This window comes from Lepus europaeus, chromosome 23 (genome assembly GCF_033115175.1).
Source record: "Lepus europaeus isolate LE1 chromosome 23, mLepTim1.pri, whole genome shotgun sequence".
NCBI classification, from domain to species: Eukaryota; Metazoa; Chordata; class Mammalia; order Lagomorpha; family Leporidae; genus Lepus; species Lepus europaeus.
The window spans coordinates 16,963,979-16,989,313 of NC_084849.1; the positions used below are offsets into that span (position 1 = coordinate 16,963,979).

At 51.6% G+C, this 25,335-nt stretch overlaps 1 protein-coding gene across 1 annotated transcript in view; it reads left to right on the forward strand.

The window, feature by feature from the left end:
• Positions 1-25,335, forward strand: part of WSCD2 (WSC domain containing 2) — a 120,017-nt gene that overhangs the window by 58,029 nt on the left and 36,653 nt on the right. Inside the window, exons 2-3 of the mRNA XM_062182557.1 lie at positions 10,950-11,858; positions 23,932-24,046. Of these exons, the coding sequence (XP_062038541.1) occupies positions 11,480-11,858; positions 23,932-24,046 (494 nt within the window). The 5' untranslated portion in view covers positions 10,950-11,479. The remainder of the gene's footprint in view (positions 1-10,949; positions 11,859-23,931; positions 24,047-25,335) is intronic.

The window sequence follows — 25,335 nt, forward strand, 5'->3', positions numbered from 1 at the left end:
AATGTGCACTAATTGACCCGCCACACAGCAGCTCCTGAAGAGCCTGATGACTCCAGATGGCTTCATGATGGGGATTTGGGGCCTTTATTTAGAAGTCCCTCTGGGGGGAGAAAGTGATCTGGGCTCCGAGAAGGGCTGCTGGCTGCCATACAGGGAATGCCAGGAGAATGGGTGGCTGCGTTCTTGGGTCCCTTCCTTCCAACTGCCAGACAGGAGGACTGTCGGCTAGCCCATGCATCTGCTGCCTACCCTGTCCCTTCCTGCATCCCAGTCCCTTCCCCTCGGCCCAGAGTTTGGGTGATTCCTGGATGTTGACCCCGATGAGTCCCTGCCTCTTCAAGTATGTCTGTTTTTTAAAAATAGACTAAAAGGAGTTTGGCACAGTGGTTAAGCTGCTGCTTGAGACAGCCACATCTCATAGCAGAGCGGCTGGGTTCAAGTCCTGATTCCAGCTTCCTGCTAATGTAGACCTTGGGAGCCAGCACGCAATGGATCAGGTAGTTGGGGCTCTGCCATTCCACAGCAGAGACCCACATGGAGTTTTGGGCTCCCGGCTTTGGCCTGGCACAACCCTAGCTGTTGTGGGCAACTGGGGAGTGAACCAGTGGATGCAAAAGCTCTGTCTCTGCCTTTCAAATAAAAATGAACATTAAAGGAAAAATAAAAATAGGCTAAAAAATTAAGTGGTCCATAACTTTACATATTTGTGGAATGCAGTGTGACATTTTAATATATGTACACAGTGTGTAATATGAGCAGATCAGGATAATTGGCACATCCATGATCTCAAATGCTTATCATTTCTTCGGGTGGGCAACACCCCAAATCCTCTCTATCAGCTATTTTAAAATATGCAATCAGTTGTTGTCAACCATAGTCATGTCACTACTGATGTTCAAAATATTTTATTTTATTTTTTTTTTGACAGGCAGAGTGGACAGTGAGAGAGAGAGAAAGAGAGAGAAAGGTCTTCCTTTGCCGTTGGTTCACCCTCCAATGGCCACCGTGACTGGCGTGCTGCGGCCGGCGCACCGCACTGATCTGATGGCAGGAGCCAGGTGCTTCTCCTGGTCTCCCATGGGGTGCAGGGCCCAAGCACTTGGGCCATCCTCCACTGCACTCCCTGGCCACAGCAGAGAGCTGGCCTGGAAGAGGGGCAACCGGGACAGAATCGGTGCCCCGACCGGGACTAGAACCTGGTGTGCCGGCGCCGCAAGGCAGAGGATTAGCCTAGTGAGCCGCGGCGCCGGCTATAAAATATTTTATTTTTAAGAGCACTTTTAGGTTCACAACAAAATTGTTCAAAAGGTGCAAAGGTTTCTCCTGGCTCCCACACTCACCCCCAACCTTGAGTGGTGGTATACTTGTTACGATAATTCAACCTATATGGATACAGCTTTGTCACCCAAACTCCATAATTCGCATTAGGATTCACTGTTGGTTTTGCCCATTCTATGGGTTGAAACAAATGTATGGCATGTGTGTCTGCCATAACACTATGATGTGCGTCTTCCATTACGTAGAATAGTTTCACTGCCCTAAAATTCTCCCTTGCTCTGCCTACCTACCCCTCCCTCTCCCGACCCCTGGTAATGACTGCTCCTTCGACTGTAGTTTCCACTGGGCCATTTGTAGTCAGAATCAGGTTGGCTTCTCTGCCTTAGTATTGCACATCTCAGCTTCCTCCATGTCCTCTCATGGCTTGACCGCTCATTTCTTTGTCACACATTGTCTGGATGTACGTAAGTTTCCAGCTCCATTGTGTAAACACCAGGGAGTGAGACTGTGATGTTGTATGGTAGGAGTTTACTCAGTTGTAAGTGGCTGTCTTATGAAGACTAGCCATAGTTAAAGCTTATTGAACCTTTGTGGGGTATCCAGTGTGATGGAAAGACAAGTACTTGGGTATTCTCGTTTAGTGTTGTCCACAACCTACAAAGGCTGGTACTTGGCCCTCCAACGTCAGGAGCCCAAGGCTTCCTCAGTCTGGACTCAGGGTCTATTCTGTGCCCTTCTACTCTCTTCTCCCTCTTCTCTTTGTTGGCTAACCTGTCTCTTTAGGCTCCTGATGACAGCTCCTGAAGTTACACGTCATTGTTCTGATTGCCCAGCAGAGACTGGGATGTCTCAGGTCCCAATTTCATATTTCTGGGGGCCAGTCCCAGGTAGAAGTCGACCTGTTGTCCACCAGCAATGCCGGCGGGCAGGATGATGTAAGCGGAGGGTGAGAATCACACTCCAGGCACTTTCTAGTGCGTCTTCCACACATCCCATGGGTGGTCACCAAGCACTGCACCAACTCATTGAGTCCTCGTCTTTTCCTGAGGCAAAGTCTGGACAAGTGGTACTGCATGAGAAGGGGGAAGTGCTTGGCTTAGTTGGCCAAAGTTACTGCAGGGAATGACCATCTGTTGAGAAGCTGTTGTGTTAGGCTTCATGAAGCTTAAGAGAGCAGACTCTAGGTCCAGACTGCCTGGGCTCACACCTGTTCCACCGCTCCCTAGCTGTGTGATCTTGCACAGGTGAATAACCTCTCTGAATCTGTCTCCTCATTTGTAAAATGGCAATTAAAAAAAAAAAAGGAACCTTTCTCAATGGATTGTTGTAAAGATTAAACAAGTTCCTATCTAGAGCAATGTCTGACACATGGTAGGTGCTTAATAATTAGGTCACACTATTATTTGTGTGCTACTTAAACATGTTTAGCCCATCTAACCCTCCTATCTCCTCAGAAAGGAGGAGGGGACCAGTCCCATTTTGCAGGTGAGGAAACTGAATGATAGATACAGGCTGCTCGCTGAAGATCCAGGAGCCACGGGTTCAAGTGCAGAGGCATCTGACTCCAGGTCTGACCTCCTTTCCACGTTTCCTCCCAGCAGCCATTCCCATTCACTGGGGCTCAACCTGATTGCCTGCAACAAGTGAGAACGGCCATAAAGTTTGCCCACGGAGCAAGAGGCACTGCAGTCATTATCCAGGGAAACAAAATTTTAATATTTATTCATAATGGGCACCATATGCTCACTCTGATTTTTTTATTTAATTACATCATGGCAGATGGCTGGGTGTTAAAGGCCATTAAGCTAATGGCACTTTGCCTTCCCATTTATTTTCTTGAGATTTGGGGAAGATGGATGGAAATGGACACGGATGATGAGCTGCGAGTGCTGGGTGGTGGCGGGTGAGTCCTCATCCCGGGGATGACGGGACGTGTGGGAGCTCAGGGGCCTCTTCTTGGCCGTGGCCTGAGTGTGTTCAGGAGGCAGTGCAGGCTGTGGTTAGGAACCTGGAGCAAGTTCCTCTTGTGTGCACATACGAATGTGCAGAATCTTTGATGCAGAAGTCCCAGTTTTTTGACCTTGAAAGTAAGTCTGTAATGTACAGACACACCCATTGCAGCTTTCCACTGAGGGCCCAGAAACCACTGCATGTTCAGGACGGGTCCACCCATGAGTGGAAGGATGTGTCCCAGGGGGAACCTACCCACTTTATGGGGGGCAAAGTTCTTCCCGTGGCTAGCAGGGTTCCCAGAATTCTGGATTTCTAATAACCATGAGTGAAAGCTGCAGATCAGCATTGGTTATGGCATTTCCTTGTAAGCTGTTTCATGACATCTTTCCCTGGCCATGTGGCTGGTCCGGGGCCAAGAAGGAAGAGAAGGAACTTTTTTTTTTTTACAGGCAGAGTTAGACAGTGAGAGAGAGAGAGAGAGAGAGAGGTCTTCCTTCCATTGGTTCACCCCCCAAATGGCTGCTATGGTGGCGCGCTGTGCCGATCCAAAGCCAGGAGCCAGATGCTTCCTCCTGGTCTCCCATGCGGGTGCTGGGCCCAAGCACTTGGGCCATCCTCCACTGCCTTCCCGGGCCACAGCAGAGAACTGGACTGGAAGAGGGGCAACCGGGACAGAATCCGGTGCCCCGACCGGGACTAGAACCCGGGGTGCCGGCACCGCAGGAGGAGGATTAGCCTAGTGAGCTGCGGAGCCGGCCTGAGAAGGAACTTTGATTAGAGGAGCTGGGAGCCCATCTACCTGGAGGAGGATTTGAGGGGTGGTCTTTCATGTGTTCATTGATGCTGGGATTCAATGGAGGGAGAGAGGCCTGCTTGGTGTCTATAGCGCATCCCAACATTGAGCCACAGAGAGTTTTCTGCTTGGATTCATGCTCCACTTCTTGCTAGTTTCAAGCGTGGGCAAGTTAATTCAGCTCTGTGAGCCTCAGTTTCTTCATCTGTAAAGTGGGCATGGCTCATCATTGCCTGTGCCTCAGCATTGCTGAATGTTGCCTTCCAGAACTCCGTGTAAAGATCTACACACCAGATGTCTGTCGTAGCATTGCTTGTTTTGAAGGGAGGGGAACTAGAAGCATTTACAGTCCAGTGATAAGCAAAATGTTGCATAAACCCTGGTCTCTTTCAAGTAATCGATATCATTGGAAATGAAGAGTAAGATGATTCTTCTGCTTCCTTGGATAGGGAAGGGAGACGGGAGGAAAGGAACCAGTAAGAGGTGTTACTGGGTCAGCTATTTTTGAGGGTGACTGTGGCTAAATCCCACAGGAGCAACTCAGGGAGTCCGTGTAAACACTCTCAGAGTTATTCCAGCTGAGGGGTGAGGGGGCTGGGGCATGTGTACCCCAACTCCCATCAGTCCTTGGTTAAGGCTGCCTCCACGTGCTGCGTCCCCAGCACTCCCAGGCCTCCAGGCACACAGGCACAGGAGCCACCCCTGGTGCTGGAGAAAACCCTCTAGCAGAGCGATGTAGACACGGCATTTGAAGCTTACTCTGCGGGCGGACACACACAGGCACCGTGTCTGTTACAGATCTGCCGGATTGGCGGAAGTGGAAAGGCCTCGCGACATAAGTGCTGACATGGACCTGGGGCAGCAGAATTGCTCAGTCAGGACTTGGGGGAACTGTGACTCTCACCACTTTGGGAAACAAATCGCCATTTCACAGGATAGTCCCAAGACGCCCATGCGGGAAGACCTGGCAGTTTCACTCCTGGGCTTGCTTCCACCCTGGGTTAATCCTCATGTACACGTACCAGGGAGGAGGATGAGAGTCCATTCTACCCAAGCCGCACCAACTGAGAATGAATGAGGGAAAAGGCCTGTGATGAGCATGGGATCCTCATGCCAGAGAACGGGGGTGATGGGCAGGCGAGCTGCATGCATTATCTGTCAATCATTATGATTACACGCAGCACAGCCAATATTTCTTAGTATAGTATACTTGCATATATTAACTCACTTAGTTCCCACATCAGCTGTATGCGATAAATACTCATGTCCCCATTCTCTGCAGGGGGAACAGGTTCAGAGAGATTGACCACCACGTCAGCTGATTACGGTGAATGCAGTGTTTCAACAGGGCCTGGCGCACCACTGACTTCTGACACAGCGGTCCCTCTATCCATTCACAGTCAACCATGGTCTGAACATATGAAACGGAAAACTCCAGAAATAACTCATACGTTTTAAATTGCGTGCAGTTGTGAGTAGCGTGATGGACTCGTGGGCCAGCCCGCTCCATGCCTCGGGCTGGTGCAGGCATCACATCCTCTCCCCACCCACGAGTCACGGCATCGCAATATGTGTGTTATTTTACTTAACAGTGGCCCCAAAGCACAAGGGTAGTGATGCTGGCCATTCAGAGACGCCGAAGGGAAGCTAAGAAGTGCTTCCTTTAAGTAAAAAGGTGAAGCTGTCACAAGTATGTATGTGAACGAAAAAAATGCAGTCTGCTAGGGTTCAGTACTATCTGCCCTTCCAGACATCCACTGGGGATCTTGGAACGAGACCCCATATATGATCAGGAAGGACAACTGTAGTTTTATTATTAGACGAAGACTAAATTTCACCTTGGACCTGGGTTCCCCATTTTTTTTTTGAGATTTCCCAGGTGGGTCTCCTACCCGAAACGTTCACAAACCTGGCTTCTAAGCAGCAACTTCTTGGCCAGGCTTGGGTAGTCAGGGGGTCAGCTGGTCCCTGAGCCTGCCCAGCCCTCCCCACCTGCCTCTGCCTCCTAAGTTAGGTTTCTGTGGGCCATAGAAAGGGCCTGTCCCCTCCCCAGAACCTGCATTTCACGGGTTTCAGCCCTGACCTATCTCCACCTCCATGACAAGAACCTGGAAGGGAGAAGCCCCCTCTGGCTCCCCGGGGAGGGCGCGGCAGGGTGGGCACAGCTCCTGTTCCTCTTCCCTGCAGGGCAGCTCCATCCCGCCCATCTTTTTCTTGGCAGCTCAACACCAGAGGTTCATTCTGGTGCTAAAAATAGGCTGTGTTTAGACACTCGGAGGCTCCTGCTGGAAACAAATCTGTGATCGCAGGACGCTGCCCTCCCCACACAGGGCAGCAGGGTTGGGGGCAGCCGCCACGTGCAACAGATGGGGAAACTGAGGCTCAGAGGGCCTCTCATAGAAGGAAGAGGGATGAAGGCGTGATGGCTGGCTCTTAGAAGCGCCGACTCCAGCCCCACGGAGAGAGGTGATCCCTGAGGATCGGCAGATCCTGCCTGTGACCTGGGAGGAGCATTCTCTGGTTGACGTGCTTTGTGGAGGGGAAGCTGCAGCCCACAGTGGGACAGTGAATGCCTGGAGAAGGTGTCAGTGTGATTGTGAGCCCCAACACCTGCTGAGCAAGGGCACACAGAGAGGGGAAGGGGTTTGCTCCAGGCCCACCACCCCTACCTGAGGTTGTAGATCTGTGGATTGGAAAGGACCATTACACCCACCTAGCAGGTCACCAGGAGGGAGGTGGATGTGTGAGTTTGCAAAACCTTGCAACTCGGAGTCTGGCATACAGTAGGTGCTCAGCCCCTGGCAGCTTCCTTTCCTCGATATATCTGGGGAGGGGGGCGGAGACAGAAAGAGAGAGAGAGAGAGAGAGAGAGAGAGAGAGAGAGAGAGAGAGAATATGGATAAGAGGTGGAGATTTGGAGAGACACAAATGACTGGCAGATGTGGGAGGTGGCAGTACCTTTGGAGTTCCTTTGAGGACAGGGAGCTATGGATCAGTGAGGGAAACCGCAGCACCACCCAGCACTGAGCAAAGCGAGATGCTACCTCTACGAGGTTATGAATTTACAGTACCCCATCACTGTCACCTGAGTGTGTTAGCACATGGCATGAAGCCATGGCTGCAGGTTGAAGCTGTGGGGGCTGCCGGGCACCCGCCTCTTCACTTGTTTACTGCACTAGTGTTGCCAGCGGTGGGCGGGGGCATCTACTGCGTGCAGGGCGCTGGTGATAAAGCAGTGACGGTGCAGACGCTACTCCACCCACCCTGGGAGTGGAGCTCAGATTCCTGAGTGCTCTCCCTCCTGGTGCTGGCAGGATGGTGGGGGTGGCTCACGCCAGCCCTTCCCTCCCCAGGGGGAGCAGGTGCTCCCAGAGTGGGGGTGGAGCAGTCCCACCCCTCACTGGGCCCCTGCATCTTGCACACCGCCAATGCCAGTCTCTTTCTGTTCCCTGCCTGCTCCTAGCATGCTCGTTATCACCCACAAGCCCACTTGGCACCACTTAACCACTTAGAGAAAAGATGCCACTGAAATCTAAGAAAGCGAGGATAAAACAGCAACCAGAAAAGCCGAGTGGGCCCAGAAACACCCGCAGAGAGGCAGAAGGACACAGGGGACGCGACAGCCGAGACCGTGGCCGTGACCTTGACAGCCAGTGTGCTGATGTGGCAAATGGAGTGAAAGTCCACTCACATGGGCCTGGCCATTCCTGGAGTACGTCCTAGGCACCAGCCGTGCTTCCTGCAATTTCTCGTTCAGTATTCCCAGCAATGTATTTTTTTTTTTTTCTGGCAGGGACGTCTGGGCCCTTAGCCCATCTTTACAGGTGAGAAACCCGAGCCTTGGTAAGAAGAGGGGTCTCGCCCCAGCCCCCAGTCACGCAGCTGGCGGGCAGAAGAGGCATGTTCAGTCCCAGAGCTCGTGCTCTGGCCTGGATGCCTCTAGAAGGGCTGGAGTGCCCCCGACTCCGCCCACCCCCTGGGGGCTGCTGCTGGCTATTTGTCAACCTGGCCCAGCTGCGGAAACAGCTGGCACATGTGTCCTCTGCACGGAATGCCACAGGGCCACCAGACACTGCTCTGAGGTCTTCAAGCTAAGAGATTGCTCTTTCTAAAGGGTCGGAGTGACCACTGAAGCACAGTCCAGGGTCTTGGGATTGGCATCCGAGGCTCCCTGTGGTCTTGTCCCTTGTCGCCTTGCTCAGCTGCATTCCCTCTGTGTCCCCGGCTCCTCTGCTGCCTCCACCCCATACAGCCCTCCTCGTGTGCTGTTCCCTTACCCCGAGAATCTTGACTCTTCCTGCAAGACCTTTGATGCCAGCTCAAAGACCCCTCCCTGGGGAAGCCCTCCATGATATCCCCAGGCCTCCCACCCAGGTAGTTCAAGCCACAGCCTAGGGACTTAGGTGCAAGGGCTCTTTCTGGGTGCATGCCTGTGGTCATCATCAAATCCCTGCAGGGATGTGAGGCCAGAAATGATGCACAGTGAGGAACAGAGGCTTTGATGTCAGCTGGTCCCAGATTTGCACCCCAGATACCACTCACCAGCTCTGTGACCTGGAAGAAATTACTTAATTTCTTTGATACTCATTCCCCTTCTCTCTCAGAATTGGTATGAGGGTTAAATCAGAGTACTTACATGTGTATAGAACAATTTCTGTCCTATAATAAATGCTCAGTAAACATTAATATTATCAATTATTGTTGCATTCTTGTACATACCAGGGGACTTCATAAAGTTCATGGAAATGGAATTAAAAGATTAGTTTATTTGGGTTCAGATAAATTTTGAAATCCATGCATATGAAGGATCTTCAAAAAGTTCATGAGAAGCATGTATTATGAAAAAACTGTGATTATAAAAATTACTTCACAGCAAAGTACACTTATCTGTTGATTCAATCTCCCACAAACTTTTTGAAGTGCCTGGGGGCACCTACTACAGGATTTATCATTGTTGGTCTAGGAGAGTGGTTCACGATGCTCGCTCTCTCTTGACTCTGGATTCTCTGAATTATTTATCCCGGCATCTCAAGCACACACCCATAGTACAGCATATATGTCTTTAAATTAATGAAAGATTGGGTCGATGACCGGATGGGGGAGAGTTGGATGGATGGATGGTGACAGTTCAGATGGATGGATGGATGGATGGTGACAGTTCAGATGGATGGATGGATGGATGGTGACAGTTCAGATGGATGGATGGGTTGATGGGCAGATTAATGAATAGAGTAATGATGGATGGATGGATGGATGGCTTAATAAATAGATAGCTAGGCAGACTGATGGATGGATGACTTGACTCCACTAGGACAAGAATTTTTATGTTTTGTTCATTAACTATTCCAGGTACCTAAGTGGATGACTGGTGCATAGAGAGTGTTCAGTACACAGCTTCTAAATGATTGGAGAGGCAGAGTCTATTCTGAACCACAGATGAGCTCCCCTGCTGCTGGCTGGCTTAAGAGAAGCTATCACAATTCGGATCTTCAGGGACTGACAATTGAATCCCACTGCATTGGCTAAGAGCATCCCCAGGCCACCTGCTGGTGGCCATGTGAAACAGCATTGCCCAAATGAAGTTACTCATTTTTCTAATTTACATCCTGTTTTCCACCTGGCTGATGACTCTGTTTACTCACAAGGCAGTGCTTATCAGCTCTGTGATCACTGCTACCATCAGAGTGTACCTTGCTACACCTGCAAGTGTTCCCCCTCAACCCAGATGATTCTGAAACACATGCCCCTCAGACAGCATCCTGAGGGCCCCTGCTGGTTATCCAGAGCTGTGGGGACTGTCTCTGAATTCCCCAGTGATGCACAGACCACGTGGGAAAAGGACAGAGTCAAGAAACTCAGTGGTTAAGAGCTGAGGTTTGGCCGGCGCCGTGGCTCACTAGGTTAATCCTCCGCCTGTGGCGCCGGCACACCGGATTCTAGTCCTGGTTGGGGCGCCGGATTCTGTCCTGGTTGCTCCTCTTCCAGGCCAGCTCTCTGCTGTGGCCTGGGAAGGCAGTGGAGGATGGCCCAAGAGCTTGGGCCCCTGCACCCGCATGGGAGACCCGAAATAAGCTCCTGGCTCCCGGCTTCAGATCAGCACAGCTCCAGCCGTTGTGGCCAATTGGGAAGTGAACCGTTGGGTAGAAGACCTCTCTCTCTCTCTCTCTCTCTCTCTCTGCCTCTCCTTTATCTGTGTAACTCTGTCTTTCAAATAAAAATAAATAAATAAATAAAATATTTTTTAAAAAAAGCACGAGCTTCATGTGGTTCAGACTCAGCCTGGTCTACCAGGTAGTTCAGCAAGAACCCACACATAAGTGTGTTTTTGACAAATACTGAGGAAACATGGAACAAAGTGTAGCCAGCCATGTGTATCCACAAGTTACGCCTCTACAGATTCAACCAACTGCGACTGAAAATACTAGGAAAAAGCTAGGTCTGCATTGTACCATAGAGACCCCTGAACAATGCAGTAGATGACTATCTACGTAGCATCCATATTGTCCTCAGTTATCCTAAGTGATCTAGAGATGACACCAGATGTTCGGAGGATGCATCTAGGTTATGTGCCGATGCTGTGCTGTCTTATAGAAGGGACTTGAGCACCCACGAATGATGGTGGGCCCTGGAAACCATCCCCCACAGGTACCAGGGGACGACTGGATACCACCTCTGTGCTCACCCAAGATAAAGTTCTTCAAATTAGGGCCCGGAAGATGCAAGCCCCCCAGTTGCCAGTTCAGAGAAAAAGGCAGTGTTCTGCAAGACCCAGGCCTGGGCTTCCAGCCAGCCCAGCTCCTGCAGAGCTCCCAATCATCACGGCTTCCTCCCATCCCGGGGACTCCGTGTCCCTGTTTGAGGATGCTCTGTGTGCTGCGCTTCTGTGAGGGACCCTCTCACAACCTGTATCTGTGCTGTTTTGCAGGTGGAAGCCCTGCACTTGGACACTTGACCGGATGGAGGCCCGCCAGCTTCTGCTCCCAGCAGGTGGACACACTGAGCTCGGTCCCCAGGCAGGGAAGAGGCCGAGATCAGGCCCCTCTGTGAAGTAATCCAGCTTCCACAGGCTGAGGAGCTGAGGGAGGGCAAGACGCGAACTGCAGCCGCTGCAGACCCGCCGGGTCCTCCTGAACTTGCTGTTTGTTAAGGCTCTCTTTGCAACTCTCCGAACTGAAGAACATGTAGGAAAATGGGACCGACTCCTGGGGGCCCTGAGCCTCAGAACCCCATTCTTGACCCGCAGAGGCTCACCCTGACTTTGGTGAGCTCAGTCCTCCTTTCTCTTGGCCTCAGCTTTGCCCTGGACGTGTCCTCCCTCTCCAGTCTTACCAATCGCGTTTGCAGAAGGAATAAAACAGAGGACCCCCAGGGGTTCCATCCCTAAGAGAAGCCCTCTGCTCCCCTTCCTGAGCCCCCTGGTCAAGCCCCAGCGAGCCAGTCCGGAATGATCCCACTATGGCCAAGCTCTGGTTCAAATTCCAGCGGTATTTCCGCCGGAAACCCGTGCGCTTCTTCACCTTCCTGGCGCTCTACCTGACGGCTGGGAGCCTCGTCTTCCTTCACTCTGGCTTCGTGGGCCAGCCTGCTGTCTCCCAGAACCAAGCCAGCCCTGCCGTGGGAGGCCCCGCCGAGGGCCCTGAGCTGCCTTTCTTGGGTGACCTGCATCTGGGCAGAGGCTTCCGGGACACAGGCGAAGCCTCGAGCATCGCCCGCAGGTACGGGCCCTGGTTCAAAGGCAAGGACGGGAGTGAGAGAGCCAAGCTGGGTGACTACGGCGGCGCCTGGAGCCGAGCCCTCAAGGGGAGGGTCATCCGGGAGAAGGAGGAGGAGCGAGGTAAGAGGGGAGGGGGCCGGAGAGGAGGGAGAGGGAGGGTAGGAACGTAATGACAGCAGTCAGTTCAGAGCATTTGAGAGGGACCAGCTGTCACGCAGTTAGAGCTGCCGAGCCCTAGTAGGTCTTGTGATTATCCCCATTCCACAGAAGAGCAGACTGACGTTCAGAGAGGTTAAGCAGCCTGCCCAGGGCCGCACAGCTTGTCAACAGCCAAGTCTGAACTTGAACCTCAGGTCTGTCTGAGTTCAAAGCAGGCCTTTGAAGTTATTGTTCAATGCAGATAAAAAGAAAAACCAACAATTTATTGAGCACTCACTACATACCCTGTATTGCTCTAAGCCTTACATGTATTGAAATGCTACCACAGCTCTATGGGGTCAGCGTTGTCAGTGCCATTTAATAAGTCGTGTCTATATTATTTATTTATTTTATTTTCATTTTCTTGAAAAGGGGTGGGGGACAGAGTTCATTCCCCAAGTGTTTGAAATAGCCAGGGCTGGACCAGGCTGAAGCCAGGAGCCTGGACCTCAATCCAGGTCGCCCATGTGGGTGGGAAGGACCCACATAGCTGAGCCTTCTGCTGTCCCCAGGGTGTACATTAGCAGGCAGCTAGACTTGGAAACAGAGCAAGGACTTGAACCCAGGTGCTTTGATATGGGAGTTGGGCCTCCCAAGCATTTTGACCACTGCACCAAATGCCCTATTACTTCCACTTTAAAGATAAAATTGAGCCCTAAGAGCCCAAGATTACGTAGCCACTAAGTGGCAGAGCTTTGACCCCACCAAACGACCTCTTGACCTCTTGGTCCACCATGCTGGATCCCTTGGTGATGGTTCTCAGGGGCTGTCACTGCCCCTCAGTTTCTCAGCCTTTGACAGACCACAGAGGCTTTTCTTTGTGAGTGCATTGTCTGGTTTGATTTTTAAAGCACTTCATGGGCTTGTGCAGAGCCCCTGTGATCCTAGGCCCAGGGAGCAGATGTGGAAACTGAGGCTTGAAGAAGTGAAGACACTAGCTCCAAGGCCAAACAGCTGCTCAGTGGCAGCACCAGAATTTAAATCAGATCCATCTGACCCGGATGCTTGGCTCTCTGTGTCTCCCAGAATCTACTGGCATCCGCCCACCCAACCAGCATGCGGGGGAGGGCCCCGCAAGCCTGCAGTCCATGAGCTGAACAGGAGTGGACAGCTCACGAGTCTGGGCCGGAGGGTTTGGGAGAATCAGCCGCCAACAGGCCAGAGGGGAAGCCCCAGCAGCCTTTGTGTGCCCTGACACTTGTCACACATACGAGGGTTCTTCAAAGAGTTCAGGAAAATGGAATTGAAAGATGAGTTCATTTTGGTGCAAAAAGTTTGAAATGTGTAGATATTTATCCTAATGTGCATTTTCCATGAAGTTCCCTCATAATTCTGTGACTCAACTCACTTCAAAGTCTCTTCTCCTACTGTGGAGGGACGCAGGGTTCTCGGTGGGGCTCCTGTCCTTGGAAACACAGTTCCCTGTACCAGGCCCTCCTTGAATCTGGCTTAGAACCTTCCAGAAGGCTCTACCCTCCCACATTCAGGAACTTCCTAGACTTCTGGCTCTTCAAGAACCCAGTGTCCACAGGGAGGTGAAAGGGAGGGTGACAGATGACAGAATGGATTGGGGGACTTGGAGTCACGTTCCAGCTCCACCTCCACCAGTCATGTGGCCCAGGCAGATGGCTTCACCTGGTCACACCTCTGTTTAGAAAACTGTAAAATGGGGGATAGCAAACCCCTCCCTTCTGGGCTGCTTCTGAGAGTTCAATGAGACAACAGTCATGAACGCATATAGCACAACGCTTGGCACAGAGCAGAATCTTTGAGGTGTTTAGGAAGTTCTTGCGGCATCCACCTGGGGAGGAGAGCCCATCACGCATGCACAGATGAGCTGTGAGGTGCTGGACAGAGACACTGTGACGTAGCCTCTCCCTCCTGTCTCTCCATGCATCAGGCTCCAGCTCACCCCAGCCACCCCAAACTCCAGATGGTTCTTGGAAAGCCCCAAACGTCTCACAGGTCTACACCTTGGAGTGTGCTCCATGTTATGCATAGGGACAGGCTCCAGACTCCCTCCCCTGGCTCACCTGTCTAGCCTCAACTTGTAATATCACCACTTCCTTTCTACACTCCACACAATGGCCTTCTTGCTGTTCACTGAACACACCAAGCCCATTCCTACAGATCTCTTTATTCAGCCCCTCCCATCTGGGATGCTGCTCCCCTACATCTCTGCATAGCCCCCTTTGTCTCTTTGAGTCTCCAGTCGAACTTCATTTTCTCATTGACACCTTCCCCAAAAGTCCTGACTCAAGTGGCTCCACTTCCCAGTCACAACCACATTCCCCAGGTTTGCTTACATCACAGCACTCATAACCATCCAAAGGTGTCTTGTTTATGCTTGTAGTTACAGCATCTTACTCCTGCTTCTTTGTTTGTGGTCTGCCCCCACCCCCAGGCTGTCAGCTCCGGAAGGGCAGAGTTGTTACCTGAATAGAATCTGAGCAGAATTGCTCAGATCTGTTTCGTCAGCACCTAGGACAGCGCCTCTGACAGTGCAAGGATGGCTCTCAATACCTACTTGTTGAATGGATAAGTGTTTGAATGATAAATGAACAGATGACTCCCGACTGCCTCTGCCTGGAGAACCTCCACAGGGTTAGCACCACTCTTCCTCCAAGTCTCTCAGCTTTGTGCATCTCCAGGAAATAGGCCCTGACCCTCTTCCAATCTTGATCACATGCTCCTCAAAGCTTCTGCCATGACTTTTGTTTGGATAGTAATCGCCTATTTTGGGGTAAAATCCCTTCATATTCTTGGTTGATCCCTGGAGAAAGGAGGTCCATGCAGTGACACTTGGAAATGTGGCTCCCCAGGAAGGTCACTGTACTTCGGTTGAATTCCTTGTGCACCATGGGTACATGCAGCAACACCCATCCTGTACTGTGAGGAGTAAGTACACTTAGCCCCCTGTATCCCCGTGTTCCTCCTCCTCAGATTCAACCAAACATTGACCTAAAATGTTCAGAAAACGATGTCTGTACTGAACATGTACAGACTTATGTTCATGCCATCATTCCCCAAATGAGATTGTGTAACAACTATTTACACTATGTTAGGTGTTATTAGGAACCTGATCTAAGGAGTCCAAGATTGTGTGTAGGTTAAGCGCAGATCCTGTGCCATTTGATAGCAGGGACTTGAGCATCCACAGAGTCTGGTGTCTGCCAGGGGTCCTAGAACCAATCCCCCAGGGATGTAGATGATTGCGCCTCTGCCACTGCTGCTAGTTATACCATTCTTGTGAAGCTGCCAGCCACTCTTCTCTCTGCTTTTCGTGATACCTGGATGAAATTATGTATATAAAATGCTCATCACATCTTCTAGCTCATGACCATGAGTCAGTAGGCAGTTGTCATTACAAGTAGCCAATCTTTGTTGAATGATCATTATGAGCTAGACCATGTTGTGTTTCATTGTTGTATTTAAATATCATAACTCAATGAGTTGGAGACTATTGTCCCATTTCACCGATGGTAAAACTGAGGCAGAAATCATTTATCCTGTGTTGTACAGGCAGCTAGCAGAGGAACTATGGTCTAAAACAGGGTTTGTTTAATTCCAGCATTTGTGACCTTCTTTGGTATCATGCTAATCACTGCCTGCCCAACATGTACTTATGCACTCATAATAACAATCTTATATATTTTATAAAATGCAAAAAAAGCAAGAAGATAAAATAGGAAAGTGGCGTGAGCCTGGGCTCTCAGCAGGCAGCCTTCGGAATCAGGCAGCGTTATTAAGGAAACACAAATCCAGCCCGTCCTTGATTAACTTATTCAGAGTTCAGCGAGGAAAGACAACATATTAGATTAACACTAATAAAAATGAGACACCTCTCTGACCTGATGCTAAACACATTTGATTCTCTCTGACGCTGGTGAGGGCTCTGTTGGGTGCAGTGATGCGGGACCTAAGCTATAGGGAATTCACAGCCGGTCCCCAGCTGGGATAGGGTGGGAGGAGCTGTACCTGGCCTGGGCTGGGCAGGAAGTCCATTCTTGGATGCCGCTGGTGTCTACACCATGTGAGTCCTTTACCTCCCACAAGTGCAGGGTTTGAATCCCAGGTCTGCACCTTGCTGGCTGTGCACCCTTGGGCAGCCGCTTCACCTCTCTGAGACTCAGTTTCCTTCAGCGGATGAAATGTCCCTAACATCTGACGCATGTTGGGATAATTACGTAAGGTACACACAGTATGTGCTCCTTAACATCACGTGCTCCTCCTAGCAATGCAGGGAGGTAGACGTTGATATTTACTCCATCTTATAAGGAGGAAACTCGGGCACAGGCAGGTTAGGTAACTTACCCAAGAGTACCCAGCTGAGGAGGAGGAGTAACCCAGTATTTGAGTCTTAACACCTGAACCTTAACCGTATCACCACCTCACTTCTTAGCACACAGAAGGCACCTGCCACAGCCTGGCATACAGTAAGCACTTAATACGCCACCTGTTTTAGTGAATACTGTGGTGTTTCAGGAGAACACAGAGGTGCATAGAGGTCATCTTGCCCAAGGTCACACAGTCAGTGAGGGGCAGAGCCAGGAGCCAAACCCAGTTTGATTCCAGTGCCTGTGCTGTTTCTGTTTCCCTGGGACCGCGGAGAGGCTTGGGCTGGGTGCTGAGGATGCAGTGGGAGATTTGGGCTGCACTGTAGGAAAGGAGGTGGTAGGGGCACCCCCACCCCCACCCCGTCTCCTCCTGCTGGAGATGCAGCAGCTGCTGTTCGCTGATGTCTGTTGTCTGTCGACTGTGCAGTCCCACTCTCAGCACAACCTCACATCAGCAACGAGTTAATGAGCATCGATTCAGATGAGAAACAGAGAGGCAAAGAGACTTGCCGAATACCACACAGTGCTAAGGGGCAGAGCAGACGTCAGCTGATTCTATCTGCATCCAACTCTCTTGTTCTTTTTTAAGGATTTATTTATTTTAAGGATAGAGTGACAGAAAGAGAAAAAATCTTCTACTCTCTTGTTCATTTTCCAAATGACGGCAACAGCCATGCCTGAGCTAGGCTGAAGCCAGGAGCCTGGACCTCTGTCTGGGTCTCCAATGTGGATGTCAGGGGCCCGAGTTCTTGGGCCTTCCTCTTCTGCTTTCCCAAGCACATTAGCAGGAGCTGGGTGAGAAGCGAGAGAGACACAGGTGGAGAGAAAGCTGCCATCCGCTGATTCGCTCCCCAGTGCCTACAATGGTCAGAGGGTGCTGAAGCTGGGAGCCAGGTACTCAACCCAGGTCTCCCATGTGGGTGATAAGGACCCAAGTACTTAAACCATCACCTGCTGCCTCCCAAGGACTGTGTTAACAAGAAGCTTGAATGAGGAGCGAGCAGGGACTTGAACCCCAATGTGGGAAATGGGTGTCCCAACTGATGTCTTAATTGCTATGTGAACACTCATCCTAAAGCCCTTATTCTTTTTTTTTTTTTTTTTGACAGGCAGAGTGGATAGTGAGAGAGAGAGAGAGAGAGAGAGAGAAAAGTCTTCCTTTTTGCCGTTGGTTCACCCTCCAATGACCGATGCAGCCGGCGCATCGTGCTAATCTGAAGCCAGGAGCCAGATACTTCTCCTGGTCTCCCATGCGGGTGCAGGGCCCAAGCACTTGGGCCATCCTCCACTGCCTTCCCAGGCCATAACAGAGAGCTGGCCTGGAAGAGGGGCAACCGGGATAGAATCCGGCGCCCCAACCGGGACTAGAACCCGGTGTGCCGGCACCGCAGGCGGAGGATTAGCCTATTAAGCCACGGCGAAAGCCCTTATTCTTAACCACTTAGCTATGCTACTTTTTTTTTTTTTTTTTTTTTGACAGGCAGAGTGGATAGTGAGAGAGAGAGAGAGAGAGAGAGAGAGAGAGAGAAAGGTCTTCCTTTTTGCCGTTGGTTCACCCTCCAATGGCCGCTGTGGCCGGCGCATCGTGCTGATCCGAAGCCAGGAGCCAGGTGCTTCTCCTGGTCTCCCATGCGGGTGCAGGGCCCAAGGACTTGGGCCATCCTCCACTGCCTTCCCGGGCCATAGCAGAGAGCTGGCCTGGAAGAGGGGCAACCAGGATAGAATCCGGCGCCCCAACCGGGACTAGAACCCAGTGTGCCGGCACCGCAAGGTGGAGGATTAGCCTGTTGAGCCACGGCGCCGGCCAGCTACTTCTTTCTTAAAACATGTACCCCCACCTTCCTTCCTTCTTTCATTCATTCATTCCATATGCACTGTGTGCATAGCCCTGTGCTGGGAGGCAGAGACACAGGAATAAATCCACCATTTTTCCTTCTGACAAATATTCCCAGCCCCTTGGGATGGTCAGGCAGGTAAAAAGATCAATTTTATTTTTAAAAAATAGAATTTTTCCTCAATTATCAAAGTCACACATGGTCATTGTCGATCCAGGAAGCTGGATCAGAAGCAAAATAACAGATTCAAACCAGGCACTTCGATATGGAATGAGAGTCCCATGAGGTAGCTTAACTGCTGCTCCAAATGCCTGCCCTCAAATAATAAAGAAAGAGAGATGACAATAAAAACGGTCAAACCCCACACCCAGGGCCAGCACTGTAGTGCACAAGGTGAAGTTGCCATCTGCAATGCTTGTGTCCCACATGAACACTGGTGTGCATCCCGGCTGCTCCACTTCTATCCAGCTCCCTGCTAATGTGCCGGGGAAGGCAGTGGAAGATGATGGCCTGAATACTTGGGTCCCTGCCACCCATGTAGGAGACCTGGATGGAGTTCAGGACTTTGGACTGGCTTTGGTCCAGCTCAGCCCTAGCCATTGCAGCCATTTGGGTAATGAAGCAGCAGACAGAAGATCTCTCTCTCTCCCAGTCTCTCTCTCTGTAACTCTGCCTTTCAAATAAATAATAATAAACCCACCATGCAGCAGTGTTCACAGTAACGTGGTGGTGTTACGTCTTGGCTTTCTCCTCTGTGTGTCCGTTTCTGAGGCGTGTATCCCATGTGTACATTACATTCTGCTTCTCCCCATTATAGCATTTGTACATCTTATTAAAAATTATTTTACAGTGTGTCAAAATTATTCCTTTTTTAAAAGATTTATTTATTTATTTGGAAATGTATTAGAGTTAGAGAGAGAAATACCTCCCATCCACTGGTTCACTCCCCAAATGACTGCAAAGGCTGGGGCTGGGCCAGGCCAAAGCCAGCAGCCAGGAGCTTCATCCAGGCCTCCCATGTGGGTTCAGGGGCTCACGTACTTACGCCATCTTCTGCTGCTTTTCCAGGCACATTAACCAGGAACTGTATTGGAAGTGGAGTATCTGGGACTCAAACCAACACGCTTCTGGGATGCCCGTGTCTCAGATGGCAGTGTAACCCGCTGCCCCACAATGCAGCCCCTGAAAATGATTTCTAATTTGAAAAACTCATGTATAGTTCTGGGGAATTGTTGAAGAAAGGGTCCTGAGGAGGTCAGCCTGGAGACTCCTGTAAGTCTCGGGCTGTATCACACTGCCCCCCCTACAGGGTCACATGAGGGAGGATGTGGCTGAGCCGCGGCCGGCGGATCTGAAAGCCTTGATCTTAGCACTGTGTTCCTTCTGCCCCAGGGATACCCACGTGTGAGCAGGAAATTCCATCTCTTGCTCAAGGAAACCCAGACAGTGCCGGGAGGTCATCCCGAGAGACCACCCCAGAGGGTAGGGAATCCCTAGCAGGAGAATAATTTCTCTTCATTTTAAAAAAAGATTGTATTTAGGCAGAGTACAGAGAGAGACATCTTCCATCTGCTGGTTCACTCCCCAAAGGGCCGCGACGGCCAGAGCTGGGCCAATTCGAAGCCAGGACCCAGGCACTTCTTCTGGGTCTCTCACGTGGGGAGCAGAGGCCTAAGCACTTGGACCATACTCTGCTGCCTTCCCAGGCATATCAGCAGGGAACTGGATGAGAAATGGAACAGCCAGGACTTGAACCAGTGCCCACATGGGATGTGAGTGCCCCAGGCAGTGGCTTAACCCACTACACCACAGCGCTGGCCCCAAATCATTCTCTTTAAAAATAAAAACTATTTTCACTTTATTTGAAAAGAAGAATGACAGGGATAGAGAGTAAGACAGGGATCTTCCATCTGAGAGTTCACTTCCCAAAGGCCAACTCTAGCCAAGACTGGGCCAGGCCAAAGCCACGTGCGTGCCGGGGACCCAAGTACTTAGCCATCACCTGCAGCCTCTCCAAGTGCACATTAGCGGGAAGGTGGCTGGGAACTGGGGCAGCTGAGATTTGAACCAGGTGCTCTGATACGGGATGTGAGCATCCCGAGCAGCAACATAACCACTGCTCCAGACTGCCTGCCTCGAAACAGGAATTTCTTGAGCCTCCTGTCTGTTTCAGGCCCGGTGCTAGGTCAGCGCTTAACTGAATCTTCCTTACAGTCACTCTTAATGACAGCCTTGTCTCAGTTTCCTGGGGCTGCTGTAACCAAGTTCCACAAACTGGTGGACTAAACAGCAGGCATGTGTCCTCCACAGCCCTGGAGCTGGGAGCCCAGAGTCAAGCTGCTGCCAGGGCCGTGCACTCTCAGGCTCTGAGGGAGACTCCGTTCCAGGCTCTGCTCCGGCCTCTGCCTCTGTGGTCACCAGGCAGTCTCTCTGCATCTTTCTGAGATCGTCTTCTTGTAAGGACCCCAGGAGCACTGGATGTGGCCGGCTTTACTCCAGGTTGGCCTGACAACTGAATTCTACCTGCAGTGCCTCTGTCCTCAAAGAAGCTTGCACTGTGAGCTCCTGGGGGGTTACAATAGCAGCCTCTCTTTCATTTTTTTTTTTAGGGAGAGGGAAGACAAAATCCAATTCACAACATCCCTAGCAGGCCCTCTGTTCCCACTCCTCAGGTGCGAGAACTGTACCTCCGAGGGCTGGAGTCATCTTTCAAGGCCTCTGCAGGGTCATGCGTGGGATTCGAACCCAGATCTGGTTCACCAGAGTACAGTGTGGGGCCGTGTGCTCTGAATCCATTCACACACAATAACTAAGAGCCATACAAATTAGTTCGTGTTTAGCCGCCCTCTTAACAAACCGCCTTTGCCAAAGAGAGCAAAATTTCATGAAAAGATTAATTGGAGCAAAAGATACCAGGAAAGGAAAGGAGAAAAGAAGAGAGAAGAAGCACACCCCCACGAGAGCTCTCTCGGAGGCTGGTGTCTGTGCTGAGATAAATAGCCCAGCCCGGGCAACCTGCTATCTCAGCAGTCTTGGAACAACTGCAGAGATGAGCTGATAGATGGTGCACACGCAGCCATTAATCCACCCTCAAGTGGCCTGTGATTCTGTCCGTTTTGCATACCTGCCCTCCCCCTTGTATCTGAGAGATTCTGTCACCGCAGCAGGATTGAAGGGGTGGCCCCGGGGACCGTGGCTGAAGAAGGTTGTCGTGGCTGGCAGGAGCCACCACACCAATGAGCTCAGCAGGATCACCAAACCCCAAGGATGGTGACCATGGTTGTATTGGCTGCAGCTGATGCCACTGGTCCACGGGCAGGGGGTCAGAGGTCACCCAGGAGGCAGAGGAAACTGACTCAGAGTTCTTCTCTTGACCCACAGAGCTCAGTCCATGTGTCAGGCCCTGGGATATAACACGCCCAGGTTCTCCAAGGCATTGATGAAGAGTCATCTTCCTCTCCCTCCTGTGGGAAGAGAAGGAAACAGGTCTTTGTGCACCTGTTGTATGAGGCATCTCAGCCTGCTGCCTGCCTGCCTGGCCTGGCAGAGGATGAGGGGAGGGGAACACGGACCTACAGTCAAACCCCAGCTCTTCTCCCAGGAGACCCCCCTCTTCCCGTGCCCCACTAGGACAAGTCTCTCTGGAGCCGGCATGGGCACGTGGGAGGGGCAGCTTTGGAATAGACAGGCTTGGGCTTGGGTCTGTTCCGAGGCGCTCACTGCTGTGGGACTCAGACAAGTTACTAAGCCCGAGTATTAGCATCTCAGTGCCCCGCTGATGGCAAGGGACAGAAATCCAACCTAAACCAGCTGAAGCTAAAGAAGAGACACCGTATCATGTCCCCAAGCTACAGACAGGGCTGTGGCAGGCTGGACTGTTTGAGCGACTGATGTGTGTTCTCTCAGATGGACTGACATAGATGCAGGGATTCCGGCTCTGGGCTTACAGAATGCCATCGTCAGAGCAGGCAGAGGCAGATTGCTTTCTCCCACCTGTAACCTCTAAGAATCCAACAAACGGGCCCTGGCCCTTCCCTGGAGCCAGCACTGTGGCTGCTGGCAAGGGCCCTTTGGTGGGCTCTGCCTGGGTCCGTGTATCCCCTCTGGTCAGGGCAGGTAAGGCCTGCTAATAGAGAAAGAAGACATGGGGCCGGCACTGTGGCGAAGAGGGTTAACACCCTGGCCTGAAGCGTCGGCATCCCATATGGGCACCGGTTCTAGTCCCAGCTGCTCCTCTTCCAATCCAGCTCTCTGCTAAGACTTGGGAAAGCAGTAGAAGATGGCCCAAGCCCTTGGACCCCTGCTCCCACATGGGAGACCCAGAAGAAGCTCCTGGCTCCTGGCTTCGGGTTGGCGCAGCTCCAGCTGTTACGGCCATTTGGGGAGTGAACCATCAGACAGGATACCTCTCTCTCTCTCCTCTCTCTGTGTAACTCTGACTTTCAAATAAATAATAAATCTTAAAAAAAAAAAAAGAAGAAGAAGACAACAGGGGTGTTTGGGAGGCAAACAGTACCCACTACAGTCCAGCCCCTCACAGTGCACATGGAGATGTACCTGCACACGTGCCATCTTATTCTCGTTAGTGCGTCCCTAGGCGTACAATCCTCTAGGGAACTACTGAGCTGAGGTTTGTGTGAAGCCCTTGCCAACAGGGCCCGTGAAGGTGTGGACAGCACCCACGCCCCGAGTCCAGTCTGTGATAGGAGGTGCATACTTAGCTGTGTCTCAGGTAGACCATTTGTCCTTTCTGGGCCTCTGATCAATCACCTGAGAGACGAGTGAAGATTCCCGTGGAGCACGGCGAAGATCCCGCAATTCAAGAAGCCAGTGGTTCAGAATGGGGGGCTCTGGAGCCAGGCTGCTTGGGTCCTGGCTCCACAAGTATGAGCTGTGTTACCTTGAGGAAGCGACTCAGCCTCTCTGGGCCCCAAGTTCCCCTTCTGTAAAGATAGGGGATCATATTTTCACAGGGTCATCGTAAGGATTCCAGGAGACAGTGGGGTCAAGCAGTTGCCGGGGTGCAAGTCTAGATAATAATGCTTTTAGGAACATGTGGGAAAAGACTATAAACCATAAAATGCTGTCTTTCCGTGGAAGAGTTACTGCTCATCATGAATTACAGGAAAATGTTCACACTTTAGGAAAATTAAGTGTGTGGTTTATAATTGGGTGGTTGTTTGACATCATTGAAAACTGTCCTTGGGGTGGAAGCATTCGCCTTGGCCCACAGTAAAGGCAAACTGTAAATCACGGCGCACAGCCCTGTCAGTGGCCAGCTTCTTCCTCCAGGACGCCATGGTAACAACACTTACGCAACCATTCTGTTTAGACCTCACTGGGTTGGTATTTTCAGCCCCACTACAGACAAATCCAGGCCTCTCCGAGATCAGCTTGGCTAAACTCAGTGGGCAGGAAGGAACTGGGGTGGAGTGAGGGCCTGGACCTTGACATGGCCAAGTCTGGGGCACTTTCCAAGGAAAAACGAAGCATTTGGAGGCAGCTTGTGGAAGCAGCAGCTGCTGTGACGTGTCAAGGCCTCCAGAGCTCTCCCAACAGGGTCTCCTCCTAGAGAAACAGGGGGCTCTGCTTGTGGCTTCGGGAGTGACCTGGGCCTGGGTCCTTGGCTGCCCAGCTGTCAGCAGGAGAGCCAGGGGACTTGGCTGGACCCCCCCTCCATGGGTGGCCCCCACTGCTCTGATTGGCCCAGACTCTGCCCAGGCACCTGAGTTTCAGTCTCTCTTGTTTCTGCGCAGAGGAAGGGATGGATAGCAAAATGTCAACAAAGCCACCCAACACCTGACTTTTCTTCTTTCCCCAAAGCCAAGTACATCGGCTGTTACCTGGACGACACCCAGAGCCGGGCCCTGCGAGGCGTGTCCTTTTTTGACTACAAAAAGATGACCGTCTTCCGTTGCCAGGACAACTGTGCTGAGCGGTAGGGCCCAGACATCTCCTTCATCTCAGGCCCCTTCCTGCTCAGGTTCCTTGCTGTGGGAGGGTACATAGGGAAGCGAACTCATGACCACAGGAGTGACAGGAGGGTGTGTGTGCGATGCAAAGGTGTGTGCGGGAGTGAGCAGGACTGTTTGAGAGGTGGTCTGCTGGAGTTTGTGGTTGCACACCTGTGCGTTTTAAGTGTAAGGTTTGCAAGGTCAGCTGGTTACGTGTGTGAGCTTCCGGCTGCTGTGTATTTGTCTTTAGCAGTGGCTGTTGTGCAGGCGTCTAGTACATATGTGTGCAGGGGCCCAGCACCATGCGTGTAGTATCTGGTTGCATTGCTGAATGTGCAACACTGTGTTGACGGCATGGGAGCTTGTGAGGAGTTGCACACCGCTTGGCGGCACACAATTGTGTGTACATGTAAGTGAACACCTGCAAGCTCATGTGAGGCTCATGCAATGTCTGTGTGAGGGGAGGTGGGGCTTGGGTATTGGAGGCATCAGTAGTGGCTCAGCATAGAAATACTTTGTTTTCCTCTCACTCACCCCTTTCCACAGTGTTTGCCAATCTAAGAAGATGATTTTTAAAAAATTAGAATATGCACTGGGCAGGGACTTGACGTTCCAAGTATGGGCAGGTCCCCAAAGGGCTAGTGAGCAGGGACAGGGCCCTGGGGCCACTGTGGGCTGAGCTGACCTGCTGTTCCCCTTGCCTGGGTCTCCTGATCTCATGCCTTGAATCCACTGAGCTCTTCAGTCCAGCTGGCTGGCTCTGATGTCCACAAGCTCTGCCCACTCAGCCGCATGGCTGCAGTGGGGGGGGGGGGTCAAGGGACTCTTGCCACTGTCCCCTTTGTTATCATCTGCCCTGGGAATCCACCATTAAAGGCCAGAGACCAGGGCACTCTCCAGCTTGGGAAGGACTCCAGGTCCCTGGTGATAAGGAGTCACTTCTTTGTCAAAGAGGGGAGCCAGAGAAGCTTTCCACCCAATCACTGTCCTCGCGGTGCTCACAGCCTAGAGGGGAGACAAAGCAACTGAACAGAAAGGGGCCCGGCAGTGAGCTCAGGACTGAGACGGAATCATCGCAGGTCGTCGGGAATGCTGGAGAGGTCCCGTAACCTGCGGGGATGTCAGCGAGGGAACAGCCAAGATGAGTCAGAGCTCCTCGGGCAGTTCAGGTCCTGCTGGCTGCCTACCTGGGCCAGACCAGCGCCAGGTGCTGGAGACGCAGAGCCCTGCCCTCGGGGAGCCCCGCCTTCAGGGAGCTCCACCTCTACTTGGG